We start from the raw sequence: 14,796 nt of genomic DNA on the forward strand, positions 1-14,796 counted from the left end.
ACTAATTTCGGCTGTCAATCACTCTTTGTCGATTTCTGATCAGCCTCCGGACCCGACTTCTCAGTCTGCAATCAAGCGGGCCAAGAAGCCTCCCAAGTCCTTTGCCCAGGATCCGGTTTTTCGTCAAATCGTATCTAAACGGTGGGATCACCCTGATAGAAGGTTTAATAAAAAACCTTTCACTTCATTCGATTATCCTTTTCCATCTGAAATGGTTAAGACCTGGTCAGTACCACCCGTTGTGGACCTGCCAGTATCCAGGCTGGCTAAACACACGGTTATGTCCGTTTCAGACAGCGCGTCTCTCAAGGACTCGTCCGACTGCGCAGTTGATGCGGCGGTCAAGTCTATTTTCCAGGCTTCAGGCTCCTCTCTTCGCCCCCTGTTTGCCTTGACATGGGTCGCGAGAGCTATGGGTGTGAGGAGTAAGAGCCTACGCAGGATGCTTCGCTCTTGTAATATTCCTCTGGAGGCTTTTGAGATCCTTGATTTGATCTCCCTAGTCTCTAATTATTTTCTTCATGGCTCCCTAGATGCAGCTAGTTTGTCAGCCCTAACTGCAGCCAATGCTGTTTTTGCCCGCAGAGTCCTGTGGCTAAAGATATGGAACGCGGACAGTGCCTCCAAGAAATCCATGTCCACACTCCCCTTCCATGGTCTTCGCCTGTTTGGAAAATCCCTGGACAAACTCATATCTGAGACGACTGGTGGAAAAAGTACCATTCTACCACAAAAGCGGCCTGTATCCAGGAATTTTAAAAAATCTTCTTGGCGCAGGCAGTCCTTTTCGGCCCGTCTCCCAAAAACCTTCAGTACAAGGATTGTCCCAACGCTCAGATCGAGGGTCTGGCCCCTCAAAGGGCTCTTCTTGGCGTTCCCACTCCAAACAACCTAAACCTAAGGGACCTCGCCCTGCACAGGCCCTCTCAGCATGACGCCAGGTATCCCTCAGATCCGACTCCTGTTGGAGGGCGGCTTCTGCTTTTTCGGGATATCTGACTAGACCACACTCACGATGCTTGGGTTCGAGAAATCGTCACCTCAGGTTACAAGATTGATTTCCATTCCCTGCCGGCCAGCAGGTTTCTGCGTTCTCGTCTCCCAAAGTCCGAAACGCAAAGCCAGGCCTTATTTCAGGCCATAGCCTCGTTACAAAAAGCAAACGTTATTCCAGTGCCCCTGGAACAGCGCGGCAAAGGTTTCTATTCAAACCTTTTTGTCATTCCCAAAAAAGATGGCTCTGTCTGACCTATCCTGGATCTCAAAAGACTGAACAGATCCGTAAGCATTCGGATCTTCCGAATGGAGTCATTGAGAGCAGTACTAGCCACCATGGAACCGGAAGAATTCCTGGCCTCCATAGATGTTCAAGATGCTTATTTACACATTCCCATATGTGTATCCCATCAACGATTCCTTCGTTTTGCCGTAGGACACCGTCATTACCAATTCAGGGCCCTCCCCTTTGGACTGGCCACTGCGCCTCGGGTCTTCACAAAGGTCATGGCGGCCGTCATGTCCATTTTGCACCCCAGAGATGTTCTGGTCGTTCCCTATTTGGACAACCTACTTGTCAAGGGGAGCTCTCCTCAGTTTGCTCAGAAAGCATGCAGATATGCTTAGACAAGGCTAGGGTGGCTTATCAACTTCAACAAGTCATCCCTCATTCCTCGTCAGCGCATCACCTTTTTAGGTATGCTGATAGACACGGCTCAGTCCCGGGTTTTTCTTCCAGAAGACAAGAGGTCTTCCCTGATCCGGGCCGCTCAATCCCTCCACTCCCGCCGTCACACATCACTTCGGAATGGGATGAGAGTGTTAGGCAAGATGGTGGCAGTCATGTAAGCCATGTCCTTTGCCCAATTCCATCTGCGCCCTCTACAACTGGATCTTTTATCCTTCTGGGACAAGAATCCAGCTTCTCTAGACCGGTCAGTCCGCTTATCTCGGACTGTGCTCTACTCCCTCGTCTGGTGAACTCAAGCCTCATCCCTATCTCAAGGGAAGTCCTTCCGTCCTGTCCACTGGCAAGTTGTCACGACAGATGCCAGCCTTATAGGCTGGGGAGCGGTGTTTCTCCACCACACTGTTCACGGACGCTGGTCTCCCTCCGAACGCTCCCTTCACATCAACGTTCTAGAGATCAGAGCCATATTTTTGCCCTTCAGAACTTTCAGCCCTTGATATTGGGTCTCCATGTTCGGATCCACTCAGACAATGTCACGGCTGTGGCTTACATCAACCGTCAGGGAGGAACTCGCAGCAAGGCAGCAATGAAAGAAGTATCCAGGATTCTTCTTTGGGCAGAGAGACACATTCCCATTATTTCAGCTGTCCATATTTCGGGAGTAGACAACTGGGCCGCAGACTTTCTCAGCAGACAGGGTCTAGCGGCAGGGAAATGGTCCCTCTACGACGAAGTGTTCCATCAGATCACTCTTTGTTGGGGACTCCCAGATGTGGACCTCATTGCGTCTCGGATGAACGCCAAGGTACATCCCTTCATATCCCGGTCGAGAGACCCGCTAGCGCTCGGCTCCGACGCTCTAGTGTTCCCGTGGTCGCAGTTTCGCCTACCCTAAATCTTCCCTCAGTTTCCTCTCATTCCGAGAGTAATCAAGAAAATCAAGGCGGAGGGAATTCCCGTGATCCTCGTGGCCCCGGACTGGTCCAGGAGAGCCTGGTACCCAGAGCTTCTCCAACTTTTCAGCGACACTCCCTGGTGGCTCCCCGACCGCCCTGATCTTCTGTTGCAAGGTCTAATATTCCACCAGAATACAGCACAGCTGCATTTGACGGCGTGGCGCTTGAATCCTTGATTCTAGCCAAGTCAGGTCTTTCTTCTAAGGTAGTTCATACCATGCTTAATTGCTTAATGCTCGGAAGCCCTCCTCCGCCAGTATCTATCACAGGACCTGGAAGACCTATCTTTCCTGGTGTGACCGTCATCACCGGTCGCCCCTTGGTTTTTCAATCCCTGATGTGCTTGCCTTTCTGCAAGACTGTCTGGACTCGGGACTAGCCCTCAGTACCCTTAAAGGTCAAGTTTCTGCCTTGTCAATTTTTTTCAGAAGCAGCTGGCTTCTCGCCCTCAGGCAGGTCCGTACCTTTCTTCAAGGGGTAGCGCATTTGGTCCCTCCTTATCGCCACCCCTTAGATCCCTGGGATCTGAATCTGGTTCTCGGAGCTCTTCAGCTTCCTCCTTTCGAACCTTTAAGAGAAATCTCTCTTCAACGTCTCTCTTGGAAGGTTGCCTTTTTAGTCGCCATTACCTCTATCAGACGAGTGTCCGAACTGGCGGCCCTTTCCTGTCGCTCACCTTACCTGATATTCCATCACGATAAGGTGGTCCTTCGCCTTCCCCCGCCTTTCTTCCGAAGGTCGTATCTTCTTTCCACTTCAACGAAGACATTGTGTTGCCGTCATTCTGTCCGGCCCTGGTCCACTCCTTTTGAAAAAGCCCTTCACACTCTAGATCTTGTTAGGGCCTATGCCTATGAAGTCCGATGCCTTCTTCGTCCTCTCAGAAGGACACAAAAAGGGCAACCAGGCTTCTAAATTTACGATTTCTCGATGGATCAGGACTGCCATCTGTGATGCATACAAAGCATGAGGTTCTGTTCTCTCTCAATCTGTGCGGGACCACTCTACGCGAGCAGTGGGTGCTTCCTGGGCTATCCGCCATCAGGCTTCGGCGGCCCAACTTTGCAAGGCCGCTACCTGGTCCAGTGTGCACATGTTTACAAAATTCTACAGAGTGCATACGCATGCCTCTGCGGATGCTGCTCTTGGAAGACAAGTTCTTCAGGCGGCAGTGGCCCATTTATAAGTGGCCACTGCTCGGTTTCTGGACAATGTTGATATGTGTTCACTGCAGTTGCAGTTGTTAGTCAGCTCTTAAGGCCCCGTCACACTAAGCAACATCGCTAGCAACATCGCTGCTAACGAACAACTTTTGTGACGTTGCTAGCGATGTTGCTGTGTGTGACATCCAGCAACAACCTGGCCCCTGCTGTGAGGTCGTTGGTTGTTGCTGAATGTCCTGGGCCATTTTTTAGTTGTTGCTGTCCTGCTGTGAAGCACAGATCGCTGTGTGTGACAGCGAGACAGCAACAACTAAATGTGCAGGCAGCAGGAGCCGGCTTCTGCAGAGGCTGGTAACCAATGTAAACATCGGGTAACCAAGAAGCCCTGTCCTTGGTTACCCGATATTTACCTTCGATACCAGACTCCGCCGCTCTCACTGCCTGTGCTGCCGGCTCCTGCTCTGTGCACATGTAGCTAGCTGCAGGACACATCGGGTTAATTAACCTGATGTGTGCTGTAAGTAGGAGAGCAGGGAACCAGCGCTAAGCAGTGTGCGCTGCTCCCTGCTCTGTGCACATGTAGCTGCAGCACACATCGGGTAATTATCCCCATGTGTGCTGTAAGTAGGAGAGCAGGGAGCCAGCGCTCAGTGTGCGCTGCTCCCTGCTCTGTGCACATTTAGCTGCAGCATACATCGGGTAATTAACCCGATGTGTGCTGTAGCTAGGAGAGCAAGGAGCCAGCGCTCAGTGTGCGCTGCTCCCTGCTCTCTGCACGTGTAGCTCCGTGCGGTGGTAACCAAGGTAAATATCGGGTTGGTTACCGATATTTACCTTAGTTACCAATCGCAGCATCTTCCACGCGGCGCTGGGGGCTGGTCACTGGTTGCTGGTGAGCTCACCAGCAACTCGTGTAGCCACGCTCCAGCGATCCCTGCCAGGTCAGGTTGCTGGTGGGATCGCTGGAGCGTCGCAGTGTGACAGCTCACCAGCAACCTCCTAGCAACTTACCAGCGATCCCTATCGTTGTTGGGATCGCTGGTAAGTTGCTTAGTGTGACGGTACCTTTAGTTTGATGTTATACACTGTTAATAGTTCAGTTCCCACCCAGGGACTGCTTTGGGACGTCCCACTGTCTGTGTCCCCCAATGAAAAGGCGAGAAAGGAAATGACATTTTTGTGTACTCACCGTAAAATGTTTTTCTTGGAGCCTTTCATTGGGGGACACAGCTCCCACCCTTGTTTTCGTTGTTCTTCTACTGCTTTTACACCAAACTGAGCTAGTTTCCTGCCTAGCTAGGGTATATGCTGTGGGAGGAGGAGCTAACACTTTTTCAATCTAGTGTCACGCCTCCCTGGAGACACCATACTACCCACTGTCTGTGTCCCCCAATGAAAGGCTCCAAGAAAGACATTTTACGGTGAGTACACAAAAATTTCATTTTTAGGCGCTCACTGAACTGTGTGGTCGACCGCTAAAAAGATGCCTTAAATCATGGACACCGCCGTGACAGGAACCAGACTGGAATCCAAAGTGGCTCAATCTGCCTCATTAGTGTGAGTGGTTTCATTGGGGGTTTTGACTGTATCGCGGATTTTGAGATTTAAACGGAAACCTTGACATAAGAGCTCAACGGAGAGCACAGAAGAAATATAACCTGAGCTCTTTTCCGATTTTTGGGAGGTAGAATGAACAAATAGCAGTACATGTTTATTTTTGTACACTCTGCTGTATAAGTGATAAGATTGGCTTTATTCTTTGGGTTGGTGTGCTTACATACCAGATTTATATACTGTTATTTTTTTGGATGTTTTGCTGCTATCAGTTAAAATGTTAGGTGTTTTTTTTGCCATATTGAGAGCTGTAACTTTTTTTTATTTATTTTTTTAAAGAGCTGTACAAAGGCTTATTTTTTGCACAGCTAGTTGGCGATACAATTTTGAGTTATACAACGTATTTTTTATTCCTTTTTCATTCCGATTTTTCAGACTCCGAATGAACAAAAAAAACAGCAATTCACTTTTTTTTTTTTTTGCGCAGTGGTTCAGTGAGTAAGATTACAGCGATGCCAGATTTATTTATATTTATATATACACCATTTTTTTCTGACTAGAAGACGCACCGGACCATAAGACGCACCCTGGTTTTAGAGGAGGAAAATTAAATTTTAAGCAGAAAGTGTGCTCATGACACAGTTATGGGGCGAAGATCTGTTGCTGACACTGTTATGGGGGTAATGTCCCCAAATGCTCTACTAAGGTACCCCAGCCTAGTAATGATCCTTCTGCCTTGCATATGATCCCCATCCTTGTACAGTTAGGTCCAGAAATATTTGGACAGTGACACAATTTTCGCGAGTTGGGCTCTGCATGCCACCACATTGGATTTGAAATGAAACCTCTACAACAGAATTCAAGTGCAGATTGTAACGTTTAATTTGAAGGTTTGAACAAAAATATCTGATAGAAATTGTAGGAATTGTACACATTTCTTTACAAACACTCCACATTTTAGGAGGTCAAAAGTAATTGGACAAATAAACCAAACCCAAACAAAATATTTTTATTTTCAATATTTTGTTGCGAATCCTTTGGAGGCAATCACTGCCTTAAGTCTGGAACCTATGGACATCACCAAACGCTGGGTTTCCTCCTTCTTAATGCTTTGCCAGGCCTTTACAGCCGCAGCCTTCAGGTCTTGCTTGTTTGTGGGTCTTTCCGTCTTAAGTCTGGATTTGAGCAAGTGAAATGCATGCTCAATTGGGTTAAGATCTGGTGATTGACTTGGCCATTGCAGAATGTTCCACTTTTTTGCACTCATGAACTCCTGGGTAGCTTTGGCTGTATGCTTGGGGTCATTGTCCATCTGTACTATGAAGCGCCGTCCGATCAACTTTGCGGCATTTGGCTGAATCTGGGCTGAAAGTATATCCCGGTACACTTCAGAATTCATCCGGCTACTCTTGTCTGCTGTTATGTCATCAATAAACACAAGTGACCCAGTGCCATTGAAAGCCATGCATGCCCATGCCATCACGTTGCCTCCACCATGTTTTACAGAGGATGTGGTGTGCCTTGGATCATGTGCCGTTCCCTTTCTTCTCCAAACTTTTTTCTTCCCATCATTCTGGTACAGGTTGATCTTTGTCTCATCTGTCCATAGAATACTTTTCCAGAACTGAGCTGGCTTCATGAGGTGTTTTTCAGCAAATTTAACTCTGGCCTGTCTATTTTTGGAATTGATGAATGGTTTGCATCTAGATGTGAACCCTTTGTATTTACTTTCATGGAGTCTTCTCTTTACTGTTGACTTAGAGACAGATACACCTACTTCACTGAGAGTGTTCTGGACTAATTGATGTTGTGAACGGGTTCTTCTTCACCAAAGAAAGTATGCGGCGATCATCCACCACTGTTGTCATCCGTGGACGCCCAGGCCTTTTTGAGTTCCCAAGCTCACCAGTCAATTCCTTTTTTCTCAGAATGTACCCGACTGTTGATTTTGCTACTCCAAGCATGTCTGCTATCTCTCTGATGGATTTTTTCTTTTTTTTCAGCCTCAGGATGTTCTGCTTCACCTCAATTGAGAGTTCCTTAGACCGCATGTTGTCTGGTCACAGCAACAGCTTCCAAATGCAAAACCCCACACCTGTAATCAACCCCAGACCTTTTAACTACTTCATTGATTACAGGTTAACGAGGGAGACGCCTTCAGAGTTAATTGCAGCCCTTAGAGTCCCTTGTCCAATTACTTTTGGTCCCTTTAAAAAGAGGAGGCTATGCATTACAGAGCTATGATTCCTAAACCCTTTCTCCGATTTGGATGTGAAAACTCTCATATTGCAGCTGGGAGTGTGCACTTTCAGCCCATATTATATAAATAATTGTATTTCTGAACATGTTTTTGTAAACAGCTAAAATAACAAAACTTGTCTCACTGTCCAAATATTTCTGGACCTAACTGTATATATGTCCCCCATCCTGCAGTATACCCCAATCCTGCAATATTCCCCCATATTTCTATATACCCCAATTCTGCTATATACCCCCATCCTGATAAATTCCCCTATCCTGGTATATGGCCTGCATCCTGTGGCACACAAAACAAATTAACGTTTATACTCACCTTTCCTCACTCCAGCAGTATTGCTCGTCCTCCTGTCCGTGTCAGCAGCAGCTCCGCTGACCTGTGTGGAGCCGGTCACCGTTCCCTGTCCTCCTGTCTGCCGGCCCGCTGATGTGTTTGGAGCCATGCATACAGCAATTAATTCAGCCCTGTGCTCACTGTTCTCTACACAGATCAGCGGGCGGGCAGACAGGAGGACATCGCGATGCTGCAGGGAACGGTGAGTATACCATACGTATTCACTGCCCCCCCGCGCTGCAGATGATGCGCGGGGGGCAGTGAATACAGCCGCACATGATCACTCCAGGCTGTAGTTGCCAGGGCCCATCATCCTGCCCACCTGTCAGCGCCGGCTTCAGCGCTGAGAGATAATGGGTGGGAAGGTGCATGCATATGAAATGAGCGGGCCCACGTGGTCACGGCAGGCGCTGCTGCAGCCTTCTCATGCCCCCGATGACCCGCTCCACCGCAGCACCCTCATTCCCCGCAGCCCTACATTCAGACTATAAGACGCACCCCCCACTTTCCCCCAACATTTTGGGGAAAAAAAGTGCATCTTATAGTCCGAAAAATACGATAGATAGATATTGTATAGAATGTATTTTCTCTTTTTGTTATTTTTGTGTTTTAAATAAATGATTTGCTACTTTTACACACTTAAAACAATATTTACAAAAATTTAGTTTTTTGAATCACTGTTGATAGCTGCACCGTTGTTTTTATTTAGTGTTTTTGCTGAATGAGCCATAAAGTATTGGTATTTTCATTTCCATTTTTTTAATTGCTTTTTATTTAGTTTTTGGCGGTGTGTCATTATGATGAAAAAGCAACATTTCTGGCTTCATTTTTTTTTTTTTTTTTTTTTTTTTTTTTTACAATGTTGCTGCACATAGTAATTAATTTGACTGCTTTATAGTTTCAAAATTATTTTTTTTTAATTCTGCAGCAGACTTAATGGGTTTTTTTCAGAGACTAAACCATCCCTACACCTGTAGATCAATAACTAGAGGGGTGTAATTTCCAAAATTTTGTCACTTCAGAGGGGTTTCTGCTCTTCTGGCACTTAGGGGCTCTGCAAATGGAGTCCGCAAATTATTTAGAAAAATCTGTGCTCCAAAAGTCAAATGGAACTCCTTCCCCCTGAGCACTGCTGCAGCCAAAGGTGTTGGTCATGCTATCTTGTTTTCCCTGCATGTTGAAATAAACCTGAAATCTTTTTCACCTGAAGAGCTGGATTCTCCTTACTTTGTTACAAATCCTAAGCTTCTCCTTATTAAATTTATACATTTGTATTTTATGCACGATGATATGTTATCTTTATTCTTATGTGCAGTTAAAATATAAGTTCTGGATAATTTCCATATTCTGTTTCAGAAACATCACTTGAAGAAACAGATGTTAAAGAAGAAAATGGAGTCTTTATCTTAAATGATGCAAACTTTGATACTTTTGTTACAGCTAAGGACACTGTACTTGTAGAATTTTATGCACCGTGGTAAGTAATTGCAAATTGTATCTCCTAGGAAGAACTGTGTAGTTTTACTGCAGATGCTTTACCATAAACAAGCACTGCTCTCCAAAGGTTGAATGAAAAAATTCTTTCGGTCTAATATAGCGCAATAAGGATATATGCTGATATTAGTTATTTAAACTTTATTAATTAGGCGCTCCTATTATTACAACGCGTTTCAGCGGAATTGCTTTCATCAGGTAAAATAGGAGCAGTCTGCCTAGCATGTACCTCTTCCTGGTAAATGTACCCTATCGTGGCATGTTTCCTCCATCCTGGCATGCATGTTTCCTCCATCCTGGCATGCATGTTTCCTCCATCCTGGCATGCATGTTTCCTCCATCCTGGCATGCATGGTTCCTCCATCCTGGCATGCATGGTTCCTCCATCCTGGCATGCATGGTTCCTCCATCCTGGCATGCATGGTTCCTCCATCCTGGCATGCATGGTTCCTCCATCCTGGCATGCATGGTTCCTCCATGCTGGCATGCATGTTTTCCCCATCCTGCTATGCATGTTTCCACATCCTGGCATGTATATTTTCCCCATCCTAGCATGCAGTGTACCCCATCCTGGCATGCATTGTACCCCATCCTGGCATGCAGTGTACCCCATCCTGGCATGCATGTCCCCCCCCCATGCTGGCAAGCATGTTTCCACCCCATCCTGGTATGCATGTCACTCCCCCCATGCTGGCATGCGCGTTCCCCCTCCCCCACCCCATGCTGGCATTTGCGTTCCCCCTCCCCCCACCCCATGCTGGCATGTGCGTTCCCCCTCCCCCCACCCCCACCCCATGCTGGCATGTGCGTACCCCCACCACCACCCCATGCTGGCATGTGCGTTCCCCCACACCCACCCCATGCTGGCATGTGCGTTCCCCCACACCCACCCCATGCTGGCATGTGTTCTCCCCCACCCCATGCTGGCGCTGGCCCCCCCATCCCCACCTTGGCACAGCCGCACATGAGTTATAAAAAAAAAAAAAAAAAAAGCAACACACAACTTACCTCCCTGCACACGCTCCGCCGCTGGGTCCTCAGTTCCCACGCGGTCAGAAGACCTCATTACGCCGCTGACGCTCCTCCGTCTCCTAGGCAACACACCTGCAGCCTGGGGGAGGAGGAGTGTCAGAGCGAGGAGAAATGTCTCCTCCGCTCCAACACAGCTTTGATCTGCCGGCGCGACTGCACCAGCAGATCAAAGCGGCAGGATCAGGCGACAGCACGCGTGCCAGCAGACTGGGCTCTGTGTGCCCCTGGTGGCACGCGTGCCATAGGTTCGCCATCACTGGTCTACACCCTTTAGGATTTTCTTAAAGGGAATCTTGACAGGTTATCTTTAAGCTTTAGAAGACTGACTTGTGTGGTCACATAAGTTTGAATGTAACTTTCTTGTGGTGTTTGCAATAACAAAAAAGGTCAACCTTGATATACTTAGTAAGTACTTTATAAATTATAAATATTATCTCTTTTTTTTTCTTCTAAAAGTACTATGTGTATTTTATTTCTTTATTTCTCCTGAACTTTTTGTTCTTAAGTAATTACATATCACAAAAATGGTTTTCCTTTTAGTTCACCTATTTAATGTTGTGTATTAGGTGTGGGCACTGTAAGCAGTTTGCACCGGAGTATGAAAAAATTGCAGAAACTTTAAAGAAAAATGATCCAGCTATACCTGTTGCTAAAGTAGATGCTACAGAAGCTACAAAACTTGCAAACAAATATGACATTAATGGATATCCCACAATAAAGATTTTAAAGAAAGGCCAACCAATAGATTATGATGGTTTGCGGACTGAAAAAGGTAAGTCACTAATAGCATATTCACACAATACCTTTCATTGACATATTTGCATGACTTGGAAATACAGGAGTATTGACATTTTCTAACCACATTATGACTTCCGAGTGTGAAAAACGCAGGAAAGATCTCTAAGGCTGGAAAAACACTTGTGCGTGTAAAATCGGTCCAAGTCTCATGCGGGAAAGTCGGACGATTTTAGTTCACTTGTCATCACTTTTCATCTGTGTGCTGTCAGTGTGCAATCAGTTTTTACCCTCATCAGCTGCTATTTATGTACAGGAGCATTTACATTGCTCTCTGTAACATGCGTGAAATGTATTGAGAAAAACGCATGTCACTAGGATGGTGTATGTGCTGTCTGTGTGACATGCTTTTTTTTCACGCACCCATAGACTTGCATTGCAGAGACTCGGCGAGAAACTCACAAACGCAGCATGCTGCGATTTTTTTTTTTTTTTTTTTTTTTTTTTTTTTTTTTTCTTAGTCCGATTTGGACTGAGAAAAAAATAGCAGATGGGAGCTGCCTTATTGATTAACATGTGTCAGAGTGCAATGTGAGATTTTCTCGCATTGCACTCATGCGAGTTAATCGCAAGTGAGAAGCCGGCCTAACTCAGTTTTCCATGCGATCCACTCTAGGAGAGAGAGACAATACACGCAGACTGCCATAACACACACACTCTGCCGTAACACACACTCACTCTACACAGCAAGCGGAAACTCACTGCCAAGACACGCACTCACTCTGCACAGTGAGGAGGAACACTGCCATAAAACACACACACACACACACACTCTTCACAGTGAGGGGAAACTCACTGTCATAACACACACACACACACTCTGCACAGTGAGGGGAAACTCACTGCCATGACACACACTCTCTCTGCACAGTGAGGTGAAACTTACTGCCATGACACGCACTCACTCTGCACAGTGAGGGGAAACTCACTGCCATGACACCCACACATTCTGCACAGTGAGGGGAAACTCGCTTCCATAACACGCATTTACTCTGCACAGTGAGGGGAAACTCACTGCCATGACACGCACTCACTCTGCACAGTGAGGGGAAATTCACTGCCATGACACACAAACATTCTGCACAGTGAGGGGAAAGTCACTGCCATAACACACACACACACACACACACTTTAAGCAGTGAGGGGAAACTCACTGCCATGACACGCACTCACTCTGCACAGTGAGGGGAAACTCACTGCCATGACACGCACACATTCTGCACAGTGAGGGGAAACTCACTGCCATGACACGCACACATTCTGCACAGTGAGGGGAAACTCATTGCCATGACCCGCACTCACTCTGCACAGTGAGGGGAAACTCGCTGCTATGACACGCACTCACTCTGCACAGTGAGGGGAAACGCACTTCCATAACACGCACTCACTCAGCACAGTAGGGGGAAACTCTCTTCCATAACACGCACGCACTCTGCACAGTGAGGGGAAACTCTTCCATAACACGCACGCACTCTGCACAGTGAGGGGAAACTCACTGCCATGACACCCACTCACTCTGCACAGTGAGGGGAAACTCACTGCCATGACACCCACTCACTCTGCACAGTGAGGGGAAACTCACTGCCATGACACCCACTCACTCTGCACAGTGAGGGGAAACTCACTGCCATGACACGCACTCACTCTGCACAGTGAGGGGAAACTCACTGCCATGACACGCACACATTCTGCACAGTGAGGGGAAACTCACTGCCATGACACGCACTCACTCAGCACAGTAGGGGGAAACTCACTGCCATGACATGCGCACACATTCTGCACAGTGAGGGGAAACTCACTGCTATGACACGCATTCACTCTGCACAGTGAGGGGAAACTCTGCTATGACACGCACACATTCTGCACAGGGAGGGGAAACTCACTGCCATAACACGCACTAACTCTGCACAGTGAGGGGAAACTCACTGCCATGACACGCACACATTCTGCACAGGGAGGGGAAACTCACTGCCATAACACGCACTAACTCTGCACAGTGAGGGGAAACTCACTGCCATGACACGCACTCACTCTGCACAGGGAGGGGAAACTCAATGCCATAACACACACACACACACACACACACACACACACACACTCTGCACAGTGAGGGGAAACTCACTGCCATGACACGCACTCACTCTGCACAGTGAGGGGAAACTCGCTGCCATGACACGCACACATTCTGCACAGTGAGGGGAAACTCACTGCCATAACACGCACACAAGCACACTCTGCACAGTGGGGGGGAACTCACTGCCATGACACGCACTCACTCTGCACAGTGAGGGAAAACTCGCTGCCATGACACACACTCACTCTGCACAGTGAGGGGAAACTCACTGTCATAACACACACTCACTCTGCACAGTGAGGGGAAACTCACTGCTATGACACGCACACATTCTGCACAGTGAAGGGAAACTCGCTGCCATGACACGACGTAGTCACTCTGCACAGTGAGGGGAAACTCACTGCTTTGATACGCACACATTCTGCACAGTGAGGGGAAACTCCCTGCCATAACACGCACTAAGTCTGCACAGTGAGAGGAAACTCGCTGCCATGACACGCACTCACTGCACAGTGAGGGGAAACTCACTGCTATGACACGCACTCACTGCACAGTGAGGGGAAACTCACTGCTATGACACGCACACATTCTGCACAGTGAGGGGAAACTCACTGCCATGACACGCACTCACTCTGCACAGTGAGGGGAAACTCGCTGCCATGACACGCACTCACTGCACAGTGAGGGGAAACTCACTGCCATGACACGCACTCACTCTGCACAGTGAGGGGAAACTCGCTGCCATGACACGCACTCACTCTGCACAGCGAGGGGAAACTCACTGCTATGACACGCACTCACTGCACAGTGAGGGGAAACTCACTGCCATGACACGCACTCACTCTGCACAGTGAGGGGAAACTCACTTCCATAACACGCACTCACTCAGCACAGTAGGGGGAAACTCTCTTCCATAACACGCACGCACTCTGCACAGTGAGGGGAAACTCTTCCATAACACACACGCACTCTGCACAGTGAGGGGAAACTCACTGCCATGACACCCACTCACTCTGCACAGTGAGGGGAAACTCACTGCCATGACACCCACTCACTCTGCACAGTGAGGGGAAACTCACTGCCATGACACGCACTCACTCTGCACAGTGAGGGGAAACTCACTGTCATAACACACACTCACTCAGCACAGTAGGGGGAAACTCACTGCCATGACACGCATTCACTCTGCACAGTAGGGGGAAACTCACTGCCATGACACGCGCACACATTCTGCACAGTGAGGGGAAACTCACTGCTATGACACGCATTCACTCTGCACAGTGAGGGGAAACTCACTGCTATGACACGCACACATTCTGCACAGGGAGGGGAAACTCACTGCCATAACACGCACTAACTCTGCACAGTGAGGGGAAACTCACTGCCATGACACGCACTCACTCTGCACAGTGAGGGGAAACTCACTGCTATGACACGCACACATTCTGCAC

The 14,796-nt window shown here is 47.9% G+C and overlaps 1 protein-coding gene across 2 annotated transcripts in view; it reads left to right on the plus strand.

Moving 5' to 3' along the window:
• PDIA4 (protein disulfide isomerase family A member 4) overlaps positions 1–14,796 on the plus strand; it is a 342,287-nt gene that overhangs the window by 43,865 nt on the left and 283,626 nt on the right. For both annotated transcript variants that reach the window (XM_075314972.1, XM_075314971.1), the window contains exons 2-3: positions 9,307–9,427; positions 11,043–11,248. In XM_075314972.1, coding sequence (XP_075171087.1) covers positions 9,307–9,427; positions 11,043–11,248 — 327 coding nt within the window. The remainder of the gene's footprint in view (positions 1–9,306; positions 9,428–11,042; positions 11,249–14,796) is intronic.

This window comes from Anomaloglossus baeobatrachus, chromosome 6 (genome assembly GCF_048569485.1).
Source record: "Anomaloglossus baeobatrachus isolate aAnoBae1 chromosome 6, aAnoBae1.hap1, whole genome shotgun sequence".
Classification (NCBI taxonomy): domain Eukaryota; kingdom Metazoa; phylum Chordata; class Amphibia; order Anura; family Aromobatidae; genus Anomaloglossus; species Anomaloglossus baeobatrachus.